General features: G+C 42.4%; 2 protein-coding genes across 6 annotated transcripts in view; one reads left to right on the top strand and one right to left on the bottom strand.

Moving 5' to 3' along the window:
- SLC26A4 (solute carrier family 26 member 4) overlaps window positions 1-13,296 on the bottom strand; it is a 45,854-nt gene extending 32,558 nt beyond the window's left edge. For 2 of the 4 annotated variants that reach the window (XM_059655691.1, XM_059655692.1), the window contains exons 1-6: window positions 13,272-13,296; window positions 12,378-12,544; window positions 10,735-10,874; window positions 7,116-7,226; window positions 5,100-5,284; window positions 4,303-4,467 (exon numbers count right to left, since the gene is read on the bottom strand). In XM_059655691.1, coding sequence (XP_059511674.1) covers window positions 4,303-4,467; window positions 5,100-5,284; window positions 7,116-7,226; window positions 10,735-10,874; window positions 12,378-12,541 — 765 coding nt within the window. In that variant the 5' untranslated portion in view covers window positions 12,542-12,544; window positions 13,272-13,296. Of the gene's footprint in view, window positions 1-4,302; window positions 4,468-5,099; window positions 5,285-7,115; window positions 7,227-10,734; window positions 10,875-12,377; window positions 12,545-13,271 lie in introns of those variants that run through there. The other 2 variants (XM_059655690.1, XM_059655689.1) reach the window with 2 other exon arrangements.
- The window catches only part of LOC132211130 (ubiquitin-conjugating enzyme E2 R2-like), a 920,533-nt gene that overhangs the window by 57,655 nt on the left and 848,399 nt on the right, over window positions 1-14,479 (top strand). The window lies entirely within an intron of this gene.

Raw genomic sequence — 14,479 nt, 5'->3', positions numbered from 1 at the left:
CTGTAATTGAAAATAAAAGATGATTTTAAAAAGTAAAAAAAAAAAGGAGAAAGTAAAGCAACGCGGGGAGAAGCTGTAGTACAAGCAAAATACCTTCCACCAAGTGCTTGAACTAGAGTGCAAGCATTTGACCTGGAGCAAGCCTCTTGGACTTTCTCTCAGAGTATTTTACTCTTGCTTTAAACTCAATACTAACAAGATTACTTTGTTTTCCAGAGTCAGTAAAAGAGACAGAAACACTGATAATAACAAAGTGAGGCAAATGATAGCAGATTGAAAAAGAAGAAATGGAGAAACTTCCAACAAGCAGACACAATAACTGAAGAACTTAGAGCATCTACCATAGGCGTAAACAGCCCTAAGTCCTGAAGGTATTGCCTTCTGGCTCTTTACATAAGAATTTTCTGATGACGAATGACCTGCATGAATTCATGAGCTCGATAGACTATGCTGATTAATTGTCTATATAATAAAGGTCTACGTTTGACTTAAGATGGAAAAATTCAAACTCAAAAACAATCAGGGTAATTATTCCAATCATACAAACATTTTCACCTTACAAAAATGATCACAAGACACATTTAATCTAGGAGAGTCACTTAGGCCTTTGAATAAAAAGCACCTCTGGTGTATTAACAATGCAAGACAAGTTCCAAAAACCCAAATCAGTTTCTATTACACAACTGCGTCAAATAAGGCATGTGGATATATGCGTCACCTATACAGTCAGAATCTCTTATGAAAAGTTCTACAGTAGAAAGTTTAACCTACGTGGACATAAAATTCACTCATATAAACCAAGGTGGCCAGATTGTGCCCAAAGATATAGAAGCGATGCTCTAAGAAAGCACCCGTGGTTAGAACGTCACCCCAGGCACCAAAGGGTCCCAGGTTCGATTCCCTGCCAGCGGCACCCTGGCTGGTGTGCTCAGCAGTTAGAGTGCTGGCCCATGAAAGGAAGGGTCATGGTTTCAATTCCCAGTCAAGGGCATGTACCTTGGAACTGACTGGGGTGCGTGCGGGAGGTAACCAATTGATGTGTCTCTTTGACACCAAAGTTTCTCTTTCTCACTCTCTCCCTCTTTCTCCCTCCCTTCCACTCTCTAAAAATCAATGGAAAAAATATTCTCCAGTGAGGATTAAAAAAAAAGAAAAAGAAAGAGAGCATTGAAAATTAAATCTAACTTAGTTGGCTATTAAAATACTATCTAAAATATGTTTAAATATGGGTACACATATAATTCCATATCCCACCTAGTATTCCAAATAATTCAAATCATGAAAATGAGCTTTTCAGTAATGGATAATATTTTACCACATTTTCTACCATATTTGGAGAATTTTAGGACCATTTCATTTAGATAAGTTCTTCATTCTTACCTAGCATTACCTGTGTGTATGAAGTAATAAAAAAATCATACCTAATATTACATATGAGGAAATTGTTTCAGTTAACTTTTGGAGCCAAATTTATTTCCAGAAATATCACAGACCTTTCATAATTACCCCTTGCCATCAGGCATTTCTTGCTATCAGAACTTTATATATATATATATATCAACCCTTAAAGTGTTACTTTCTTTTTATCATAATGTCTTAAATTTTACATACTTAAGTAGATTCAAAGTAATGAATCTGATCAAGCTTAGGGGTGGCTTTCAAAACTCCCGCCATCTTGGCAAAGTTTATCAATGTGGTCTTCCTCCTTGTTAGGAGAAAAATGGGGCAGGTAGCAGCCATTTAGTAAGTGTAAAGAAAGTCTTCCTTTGTCAATTAAGACAAACCATTCAGAATGAATGGTAGGAAAACATAGCCTCTCTTAAATAGACTCTGATTTACTTAGATAATTGAGTAGCTACATGGTAGCATGAAGAGTATTACTAATTCTGAATAATTTTTCTGCATCTTATACCCTATTCTGAATACTCTTTTCAGCATCTCTGGCATTTATAAATTAATGTTTATATATATTTTTTCTTTCCCAATATTTCATCCTCATTTTTTGTATGCATTATTTCTTGGGGTGTGGGTTTGTGTTTTGGGGTTTTTTTGTTTGTTTTGTTTTTGTGTGTGGGGGGGTCAATCCAAAATACAACCTTATAACAAAAGGACTGTTAACTACATTCTAAGGAAAGCATCTTCAACAATCTTAGTCTTTCTTGGAGGATTCCACTACCACTCTGCATTTGTGGAAGGATTCTTTCATGAATGATTGCAATTGGTAATGTCATAAGCAAAATTCTCTGTTCACGTACTGAGTGGCTCTTTCAACCCTTATGCAATCATTTCCCGACATACTCATTCTTTTTTATCAAATGAGGAGGCTTATAGTCACCATCACACAGGGATGGTTGAAATATCTTCATCCAACTTGGCTGACCTGGGAGGGATTCTTGCAAAATTCTATGACAGGTTGTAACCTGAGACTTCAAAAATGGTGTTCAAAAGAACATGTCAACTAATGATTGTGGTTGGACTGAAAACTTTTTTGACCTTGTTCTAGTGCTTCCTGATTACTTTTGTCCCTGTTGATAGCGGGATCCTTGGCATCAAGCTTCATCTTAAACAGAGTCCTAGGAGACCAGTTCCCTGTCTACAGAGGTCCAGCATGGCCAGGGTTAACCATTGGCCTAGGCCTCCTGTGATCTGTGTGGATACAGACCTAGCAATGTTCATACAACGCAGTGAGTACACTCAATAAGGAGTATTTGGGTGGATTCAGTGGGTTTGCATAGGGAATGAACAATGTCTGGCATATGGTAGGTAGTCAATAAATACTTATTGATTGAATTAATGACAAAGAAGGAATAAGTGGATGGTTGATGGGGAAAATGTGAGAGCAAGAAAAAGCAGGCTGTCTCAGGGACTGCAAAAGTGAGCCTGTCAGAGGTTTCAAATCAAACCAAGGACTTGGTAGGAAAAAAAGCAACAATGACAAAAATAATCCTGAATCAAAAAACAGCCTGTGCTAAAGCGTTCTAATAGACTGAAAGCCTGGGGAGTGGACAGTAAGCTCCATGAGGTCTATTATTTTCATGGTAATGAAAATAATATTACTATGAGTTTTTACTATGTGCCAGATATTTTGCTAAGTGCTATACACAATTTTTCTTTTTTAATCCTCACAACTTTAATAGGTACTATTATTCCCATTTTACAATAGAGGACACTGAGGCTTAGAGAAATATAACCTGCCCAAACTTACATGAGTAATAGGTGGTAGAACCAAGACTACAACCCAGGCTTATTGAAGTTCAACATCCATGATCTTAACTACTGTTATATTTCCTCCTCTATCACTGCTTAGCATAGTAACTGACCATAATAGGCACTGGATAATATTTGTTGAATGGATGGAGTAATGTGGGATGCTGGCACTGTTGTGAAATTGAGCAAATTCCTGACCACCTCACTAGCTTTTAGATATATACGCATGGCCTTACATTGTTTTAGAAGCTAATACATGGATCATTAAAGGACTCCATTCTTAATGTTAACATGTTATTTTTGCATATCATTTCCCCCCAAGCCAGGGTGACATCATGTTACTATTATCATCACTTTCAAGCATCAAAAACATGTCTTACATAGAACATATATTTAGATACAAGAACTTTTCAATCTAATTAGTGTGCTCTACATCCTTCTTTTGCATCTCTTTTGCATGTTGAATCATCTCTGAATCTAATGTTCCCTTTTATCTATAATTGCTCAGACATTTACATTATACATTTTATGGACTCTCAGAGTTAAAAAGGGCTTTAGAGATGCATGTCCAATTGTTTCATTTTACAAATAAAAAAATAAAAAAATGCCTTGAGATGTGAAATAATAATTTCAAAGTAACGACTTTTATTCTGTACAGAACAGAGTACTTGTTCTGTGCCGGCCTCTGGGCTAAAATGCTCCTCATTTATCTTTATTTAACTTAGTTGGTAGATACTATCAGCCATTATCCTACATTATGTACCAGAGGGCACTTAGCTTGTCGGAGGCAAAGATGAAACTGGAACTCTAGTCTTGCCCTCCTGAGCAGTCCTAGCTTCACTATACCACTTTGTTTTCATCAGTATTTTTAAGTGCACTGACACTTCTGAAACCATTTTGACCAACTGAGAATAATGATTTGCAAAATCTGCCTATTTCGATGTTACTCGTGACTTTATTGCTTTTTTCAGAGAAGGATGCTTTCGGTGACTCCCAAAGTATGGCATGGAGGAACATACGCTCTACAGACTCAGGTTAAAGAGGAAAAGAGCACATTCTCAGTGAGCCATCCCTAGAGTGAGAAGAAACACTTACATAGATAATGGAGAGAACTCCATTATAGTTCTTGGTTGAAACGTTGAGAATGATCTTTAGCTGGGAGACCAACACTTGGAAGGCAGCAGCTGTTGTGAATCCGCCAATCAAAGGGTCAGCCAAGTACCTCACTATGAATCCAATCTGCAAACCCCCAAACACCAACTAGAACAAGAAAAGGAAGAATGTTTAATTAAATGTTTGCCTGGGAGAAGAATCTACTCGCTTGAACTATTAACAAATTAAACTTAACACCAATTTAAACTCTGGTAACCTGCCTGTAACAAAAATACTTGTAGGAAACAAATCTGAATTTCTTAATGTCCCACCTCTCCCCGCCCCCCCCCATCACTCTAAAATGTGAAAAAAGTGAGTAATATTAACCTTGAAGTATTTCTAGATATGTACTAAGAAGAGCAAAAAATATGCACCTATTCCTGTGATCTTTTGCAAAATAACAAGAAATGAGTTATTCTGACTACTGGACTGAAAATTAAAAGAATTGTTTAGAATGAACGCCACTATGTTATGTTATCTGCACCAATAGGAATGCCTTCCTTCTATTGATATAATTGTTCCCCTTCCCTTTTTCATAAATACCCATTGCCTTCATCTCCTAATTGGAACATTAACTGGGCTTTTGCCTGAATCAATGCTTTTGGAATAGCTATTCTTACTGATCTCAGTAAATGATTGTTGCTTCTCACTTTAAAGGGCCTTTTATTTTTAGGTCATCAACAGTTAGTTACTTCAAATAAAAATCCTGCCAATCTATATTTTACTTGTAAATCCATTACCTGTATGATTCCAACCAAAAGAGTAAGTGTGCTTGCAATCAATATTCTTGCTGCATCTCTAGCCCCATTGTCTATCATGGTAGCATTTGATATAGTTCCATTACTGCTGGGTATGAGAAATTTTTCATCCGGGGCCAGGCTCAGAACAACAGATCCCACCATCAAACTGACCACTGGGAAAGGTCCTGGGAGAGAAAGTCTCTATCAATTAATAATTATTAATTACAAGTGTTTAGGTTCAACATGTCATGTCTACATAGGATTAGAAAGATGTGTGAGATAATTAGCTGTGATTGGGAAAAATCTATATTGTTTGTTCATAAAAGAAGCTATAAAGCAAATGATTTAAGGCATTCAGGATCCAGAAATGAGCAAGAGAGAGACATGTAGGTAGATAATTACAATACAGTTTTGTGCATGTACAGAAAGGGTGTCTAACCTATCCTTGTGTGATCTCCATTGGTGGTGGTGTGGGGAGGGGAAGGGGGAGAGTTGTCAGGTAAAGTTTCCTGGCAGAGATGGCATAGAAGCTGTCTTTACTTGTTCCATCTTAATTTTGTTCCTAGAGCATCCAGGGTTCTATTCTGTGGAGCTGAGTACCTTGATCAATACCACAGGGTTCAAGTTAGAATAGACACAGTACAGGGAATGTATAGTTTCCCTTTTTCTCTTTTCAAGACAAATTATTTTTTTCATATATCAAATGCCAGTCTGTAAGAGTCTATGTTTAAAAAGTACTCCTTATCTTCCAGCAACTTCTCCACTTACTGCTGATATGTTTGTCCATGATGATGTTGACCCTACCCTTTAATCGTGGAAGGCTTTAACAACTGGGAGGGCCCAGTACCAAAATCCAGTAACCTGAAATGTCTACATGGGTAGAATACAAAAGAGAAAAAAATCAGCTTCTATGTTTCTTATCTCATCAAGCATTTGGTATTGATCAGTTCTCCCAGGTGAGGAAATTCTTTCAATCACTAAAACCGCTTCCTAACCTCCTTACAGAGACAAAGCAATATGCCAGATAATGGGGGACATCAAATTAAGGACAAGGATATGGGTTGGGGATATAGTGGACAGTTGTCTTTGTTTCATGAGGATTGCCCAGGTAGACATGTCTGGTCAGTGGATGGATGGATGTGCAAAATTACCTCAAGGGTAAACATCAAAGTAGTAGAGTAGCATTAAAACATTTACTTAGTAGAACATTCTAGCAAAAGAAAATTCAAATTTTAAGTACTGCAGGAAATAAACCTATTTTGAACCATACTAAGAGGAAAGCCAAGCTTAGTTTCAAAATTGTTTTGGCATGATTCTGCCAGTCTTCCAATCTTACTGACTTAAAAATAAGTATGCTCTTTAATGAAATAATGAATATGTATTTGATGAACATAATTTAGTAAATGCTAAGCCAGTCTGGTAAAACAGTAAGTTCAAAGACCTCTTGAAGATTTTTATGGTCATTTTTTGTTATGGAAGAGAACGCTTTCAAAATATGGAGTCAAATCCTATCCTATATAATAAAAGGCTAATATGCAAATTGTCTCCTCAGGAGTTTGACAGGGAGTTCAACCACTCGCTATGACATACGCTGACCACCAGAGGGCAGCACGGAATGAAGGAAGGCCCCAACCGGCAGCATGAAGGCTCTGATCAGCCCTGATCACCATCCAAACCTAGGGACCCTACCCGTGCATGAATTTCATGCACCGGGCCTCTAGCTTATTATAATAAAAAAACCTAAACCATGCCAAAATATGAAGGTAGGCTGTCATTTTAACCATTTTTCAATTTCTCTGCTTCATGAAAAAAGAGTTAACTATAAAGTAAACTGAAGGCAAAGTGTTCTGAAAGCTGAGAAGAACCATTTGCATCTCTGAATAGAAAAAGCAGGCAGAGCACTCAAGGCCTATTTCCCTGGAAAACATTAACAGAGATATGGAAGCAAAATACACACAATATGGCCAAACGTATTAAACAGGAATAATACAAATTGTAGTATATGCTTATAATTACCAACTGAGATGTGTCTTGATGTTCCGAAGATAAAGTATGTCAGGATAGGGAAAAAAGCAGAGTAGAGGCCATATCCAACAGGAACTGCAGCTAGTAAAGCGTACGCCATACCTGAAAGAATATCCAAAGGGATTGAATTCGCAAACAAAAGGGACAGAATATTTCTACTGTACAAAGAAAGGCCTTTCATAGAGTTCCCCAATTTGCAGCTTGTCCTGAGCTTTCCCTTACTGTGCATGCAGTCTGTGGCTAGGCTAGTTTGCAGACCATGATTGAAATCTGCTGGGATAATGATTGCATCTACACCAATCAACGGCTCTAAAGAACTGACTCAACTGATCAGTAATTGAATCACTCACTGATTACAGGAGTGGAAAAAGGAATCAAGTCAGCTGTTGATTAAAAACTTCGTTAATTCTGTTCACAGGTTTATACTACCAGTTGTGCATTTAGGCAGTTTCACCTGAATTCCGTGTTTCTCTGTGATCTGAGGAACACAGTCATTGTTGCTCTGCCCTATCTTGTTGGGGAACAGAAATTAGATTCAAAGAAAGAAAAAAAAAAGACAATTGTACAAAGTGGTAGGCAAGACAATGGCCCTGGGCTCTCCACTCAGACATCAACTTCTCCACTACACTAACCCAAGCAGTTCTGGGGGCATGAATGTCTTCTGGTCCGAAGAAATCTCAACCTATCCATGTACATGAGGGGTAGAAGATGATAATGATGTGCTCTTTTCCTTGGTTTAAATACTTCTTACATAGTCAGCACATTTTAGTCCATATTACCTTGCCATATTTCATTCACTTAAAGTGAGAAAAAAATAAAGCCCTTTATAAGAGTAAGAAAAAAAAAGTGTGGGTACAATCTAAATATTCTGGCCCATAGGTGCCCCAAAATTATGTTTTGAATGAATACCTCAAAATAAGGAAGTAGTTAACTAAATTATACTTTATAAACTATTATTCACTGAAATAAAATTGATGTGATGTATAGAAATGCGTTTACATGGACATATGTAAAGTACAAAAAAAGAGAAAAAGTAGAATTCAAGATAGTGCATTTATATGCTCCCACTTTTGTAAAAATAAGCATGCACATCATATGCATAAAAATAATATGGCCCCAGCTGGGTGGCTAAGTCCTTCTTAAACTTTCACTTCCCGAAACTTGGCTCAGCTGTTCTTACAGGCCTGAAAACGGGAACTCTTTCAGTTTTCATATAGTGTCCTACTTAGGCACAACTGCTACTTAGATATACCCTGATCATCTTTATTATAAAAGGATTTGGTAAGCCCAGCTGCTGTGGTTCAGAGGTTGAGCATCCACCCATGCACCAAGAGGTTGCCAGTTCAATTTCTGATCAGGTCACATCCTTCCTATCCCCCAGGAGTCAAAGGATGTGTCCATCTCACACCTATGAGTCCACTGTGCACACAAGAACTTGTCCTCATTTAACTTAAGAAATGCACAGCCCCATCCCAGATTCCCAACCACCTCTGTGATTTAAAACATGGTTTACCAGGCCTGACCGGGCAGCTCAGCTGGTGAGAGCATTATCCTGATAAGCCAAGATTTCAGGTTTGATCCCCAGTCAGGGCACAAACAAGAATCAGCCAATGCCCTAGCTGGTTTGGCTCAGTGGATAGAGCATCAGCCTGCGGACTGAAGGGTCCCAGGTCAAGGGCACATGCCTGGGTTGTGGGCTCAGTCCCCAGTAGGGGGCATGCAGGAAGTAGCTGACCATTGATTCTCTCTCATCAATGATATTTCTATCTCTCTCTCCCTCTCTCTTCTTCTCTGGAATCAATAAAAAAAATATTTTTTTAAAAAAAGAATCAACCAATGCCCTCGCCAGTGTGGCTCAATGGTTGTGCATCACCCCCAACACTGGTCAGGACACATGCCTTGGTTATGGGCTCGCCCCCTGGTAAGGGTGTGCAGGAGGAGGCCCATCGATGTTCTGCTCTCACATGGATGTTTCTCTCTCCCTCTCCCTCTCCCTCTCTAAAAATTAAATTTAAAAAATCAACCAATGAATGCATAAATAAGTGGAACAACAAATTGATCTCTCTCTCTCTCTCTCTCTCTCTCTCTCTCCCTCAAATTAATAAAAAACCAAAACCAAAAAACCATGGTTGACCAGACTGATACTCCACGCTGGGACCACAAAACATCCTCCTTCTCTATGGGAATCTACCTGGCCTGCCCTGAGTAATCTTAAGAGCTTCACAAGCAAATTTTGGCTCATGAATTGCTCAACAACGATTTCTAATTTCTAAAAAAGACTATTACTAAGCCATCTTTCTACATTCTTCCCCACCCCACCCCACCCCACTTCCCTCATGCGGCAAACTCAGACTTAACCTTTCGGGGAAACACACCTCTGACAACCTACAGAAAGCCATTCCCAATCCCCTAAAGGCTGGGTTGAGTGCACCTGTGTGCACTCCCTTAGCAGGCAATGGTACTTTTCCCTACCACAGCCTTTACTCCCAGTTGTTATCTATTTTTCCACTGAACTATGAGCTCCTTGTAAGCAAGTGGTGTATTTTATTCATGCCAGCATACCTAGTGCCTGGCACATAGTAGATGCTCCATAAAGTTATAATAAATAGATGAGATTTCTGTGTTCATGATCCCAGGGCTTTGTAGAATTGGGGGGAGGGCAGAAGCAAGATTGGGGGTGGGAGACAGGAGAATGTTATTCACCAACTAGGCAATGGATTTGCAAGATGCTCATGGAAATGTTATATAAAGCCAGTTTTTTTTGTTGTTTTTTTTTTTAAAAAAGTAATAACCACCTATGCTGGGACATTTTGCCAGAGATTAAAATAAGGGGATGGATTAAAAGGAGGGGGAGGGGAACAGAAAAAAACACTTATGTGTAGTTCAGGCTAAAATACGTCCTCCACTTTCCTTCAAGCCAGTTTCAAAGGGCAGGGTCAAGACCATGTGTGAGATGTAAAGTAACTTTACGGGCTGTAATTATCATTTAAAAATATATGGAAGCATAATAAAACAAGACAATAGAAAATCTCAGAGTGCATCACTTGTAGTGAGATATTATTTAACAAAAGGAGCTATATGTGCACAGATTGTGATGTAACACATATTTGTTACTGTGAATTGTGGTCAGTAAAAGTTGGGGAGCCACTGCTTAGGAAATAGGGCTGTAGTTGGGGCCATGCAGGGTGGGAACATCCTGAGAAACCATGTGGTCTGGCCCTGCCAAGGCATTAGGGGTGAGTTAATTAACTGTTTGGCCAAATACAGCAGGCTAATTTTTAAGAGGATAATTTTGTATGGCCCGTGAATGATGTTATAAATATCCAAATAGCCCTTGGCAGAAAAGAGGTTCCCCACCCCTGAGAGCAACAGCACAGTTTCCCAGAAAGAGAACTCTAAGGAAGAGGAGGAAGAAAGATGCAACTTCCTCCACTAAGAGGCTCTGGAGGAAAGATGACGCCTTCGAAGGTGAGCAAGCTCTTGGTACAGACCCATGGGAGCCGGCAGGGGGGGGGGGGGGAGAAATCGGGGGCGGGGGGGATGTGGGAGGGTCATGAACTGCTTCTGGAGACTGATTCACAACCACTGGGGCAGTCCACCAACACCTTACCTTGCAGGGTACCCACTAGCCCAGTGCTAACTCCCGAGATGATGTCACTGAGCAGCCATTCCTTGACTCGGTATTTGGGGAGCCAGTCCAAGATGGGCAAGAGAGTCTTCAGCACGCCAACGGCTCTTTTTCTTGAACAGCTGTCACAAAGCAAGAAAACTGGGTTTACAATCTCATCTCAGCCGCAAGCAATCACAAAGTTTTGAACTGAGCCCTTCATGGTTTCTAAATGTTTACAACTATTTAGAACGAGAATGAGAATCGCAAATATCAACACTGAAGCACGGACCATGCTTTTGCCAAGAACTCTACCCTTTTAAACGCACCGTGGTAAGAAACACAGGATTAAGTGTCCCCCACCCCCACCTTCTTAATCCTCTGAGAAAATATCCCTACACAAGAACCCATTTTCTGGTCCAGCCATACATTGATCAATGGGGAGTCTCTAAATGGAGATTAATTTTCAGACTTCTATCCCCAGGCGCCTTCTTCTACTTCTCTTTTTCTTTTAAGAAAAATAAACATGCTCTGTATATTTTGGCAATACAAGCTTGTAACCAGTTTTACAAAACTCTTAGCATGATAAATGCACACCTTGCTGTATCTTGCTAGTTAGTATTTTTTAAACTCAACAACCAAGAGATAAAAGAAAACAATATTAACAGTAAGTGAACATTCTTTGACTCCTGATAATGGAATTGTGATTATATATATATATATATATATATATATATATATATATATATATATTTACATGTACTGGATATATATTTTTAAATATATATAATATATACATGTATGCATGGTGGGACAAAAGTAGGTGGAGCAAAAGTATAAAAAAACACACAGGGGTTTGGGGCAAAAGGAGGTTTACAGTTGTGAGTATGAGAAACACAAAGTTCATTCTTGCATTATTATCCATTAATTATTGTATTACTTTCCATACAAACAACTGTAAGCTTACTTTTGCCCCAACATATATATGGAGAGAGAAAAAGAGAAACAGGGTTGGGGGGAGTGGCAAGTGGGTGTCAATAGATGAAAGAAGATTAACTTGGAGTAGATCATCATTGAAGCTGGGTGATGGATAAAAACATGGAGACAAGGTTCATTATACTACTCTTTACTTTTATATGTATTTTAAATGTTCTTTTTTTTTTTTAAGGTTTTTAAAGAGAGAATCCGGCAGCAATCTCTAATTCTGTGTCTGGGATATCTAATAACAGGCGGCCGGTTTGGGTGCAGAGATGGACGGAGGCTTCCCGGGGTCCCCCCCCTGATGGGAAGGCCGCGGGGCACTGCGCTCTCCCGCGTCTGGCCGTCACTCCCGTCTCTGGGTGGCATCCTGCCTGAAGGAGCTTGGGCTTTGCACTCCTCCTGGTCAGGTGATGCCTTCACCCATCATCTCTTTTTAATCGAGCCCCTTTCTTCCCCACTCTCCTCAGCCTGGCCATCACCACAAAGCAGTGGGGACCCGCTGGATCCCCAAGGAGCGCTCCAGATGTCCCCCAGAGAGGAAGAGAGACAGGACTCCCGGGACACCCTCTCCCCCCCCGAGAGAAGTTCTGAGACTAGAGTCAACTTCCAAAGGAGAACGACGGAGCCTCCCTCCCACCAGGACGGACGCGTGGCCGGCGGCTGACCTGCAGCTCCGCGCCAGGCGCTCCCGCAGCGTCCTGCGCTCCTGCAGGCGCCGCTCGTACCGCCGCTGGAAGGCGAGCTCGCTGTACACCGGCCTCGACACCACGTAGCTGCCGCTGTACTCGGGGAGCTGCGGCGGCTCCAACCTGCGGCCGGGCGCCTCCATGACCTTCGAGGAGGAGGAGGACGAGGAAGGAGGCGAGGGAACCCGGAAGGAGAAGAAACGGTGAAGAGGACGGGACAGGGAGAGGCGACCGGCGGCCAGCGGGTCCTGGAGAGCCTGGACCGCCCGGGCGCGCCGCCACCTGCGGGGGCCACCTGAAGACCCCCGGTTGCGCAGCCCGCACCTGCTCCCGGGGCTCCCCAACTCTGAGAGGAGTGAGCCCCGCGTTGGGGGCGTCGGGAGCTGGACCCAGTCGGTCCCCGCAGGCGGGCAGCCAGGGCACTGTCCGCGTTCTGAAATCTCCCCAAACTCGGGCTGGAACCCGGGCAAGGGCCAGGCTGGAACAGGACTTCGGGAGCGTCCCCCTCGCCCCCCGCCCCCCGCCCCGGAGCCGGGGCACAGCCTCAGGCGCGCACTAGAGAGACGCGCAGCCCCGCGCCAGGCGTGGGACCCTCCGGCCGCGCGCCCGGGTCCGAGGCCGTGCGCTCTGCAGGCAGGTTCCCCGTGCAGGTCGCCGCTCCCCTGGGGACATAACTTGGGGCGGGTGGGGCAGATCTTCCTCCGGCCTGTCTCCCAGCTTTCTCCTCACTCTCAGCTTCTCAGAAAGAAAGCTGTCCCGCGCCCGCCCGCCCGCTCCAGGCCCCCACACGGGTCCCATCTCCAACCAGCGACTCTTCCTAGGAGTCCGGCCCGGGCTGGGTGGCGAGGGCGACACCTGCAGCGGCGATCTCACCTGTTGTGGCTCCGTTCGTGCCCCGCCCGGAATGCCCCGGGCACGGCCGTTCCGCTGCCTTTATAGAGCTCGCAGAAGGCAGGGACACGTTTTATTTATGGAGCAATAGAGACACCTAAGTTGAAAAGAGGGACACACAGGCATCTGTCTTTCCCCATCTGTCCTGCCGGGAAGTAAATCCTACCCCTCCCGCATTCTTTCTCTGTCCAGAGTCTTACTGGCCGTCACTCACTAATGGAGACTGGGAAGCCAGGGGCCAGGCAGCCCGGGAGGACTTGTTGTGGCAGTGCAGGGCCCCACATAGGTGTTAGTGATCGCTGGCCTTGCCCGGGTTGTGCGAACCAGGAACTCCACAGTCTGACGCATCGCTCTCACAGGAGGTGAGAAGGGGCAGTGGCCGGGTTGGTACTTAGAAATGCAGGCTTCGGACTTCTAGGAAGTCTTTCTTTAGAAGTACCCAGTGAGTGGTGGCTACAGAGAATTCATGATTTGTTCATAAATTTAAGATACATAGTCTCTCTCTCTCTCTCTCTCTCTCTCTCTCTCTCTCTCTCTCACTCTCTCTCTCTCTCATTTCACAATCAAATCAAGTGTCCAGGTGGCCCCTTTCTTACCTGGCTGACTCTTTGGTTCTATTAACTTCTCATTTATCTGCACCATCCAGGAGGGAATATGCTGGACTAGACAGGAATCTAGACCAAAAGAGAGTGAGAGGAAGTCGGATCTATCCTACCTCATCAGTGTTGTGTTTTCTTCTGGGAAGACTCTTGTTTAAACTGACGTGCAGGTTGACAGAAGGGAGAGCGAGTTCGGTGAACAGGATGCTTCTCTCCTGATTACCAGTGTTCTGCAGTAAACACAGAGTGGCTCTGGACACCAGCCTTGGGGTACCCACCCAGCTGGGAAGCACAGACCAGACAGTTCCCTACGCGCCCAGAAACAGAACGCAAGTGCGAAGTCCTGACATTGTACTGGACATGATGCACACAGGAGCTTTTTCTGAGCAATGAATGAGCCACCAGCTTTCAACAGATCTTCAAAAGCTTTCTTGATCCAACAAGGTTATAAACCTTGAAGAAGGGACCTAAAAAGAAAATCCAAATCATGAACTTTGGAATTCTTACTGGATAAGAATTAAGAACTAATTCTTAATTCTTAGGCCTGGTTCATAACTGAGGGCTATTTTGTCCTCCAGGAAACATTTGGCA

Source organism: Myotis daubentonii, chromosome 10 (genome assembly GCF_963259705.1).
Source record: "Myotis daubentonii chromosome 10, mMyoDau2.1, whole genome shotgun sequence".
Taxonomy (NCBI): domain Eukaryota; kingdom Metazoa; phylum Chordata; class Mammalia; order Chiroptera; family Vespertilionidae; genus Myotis; species Myotis daubentonii.
This window is presented reverse-complemented; position numbering and strand designations above follow the sequence as displayed.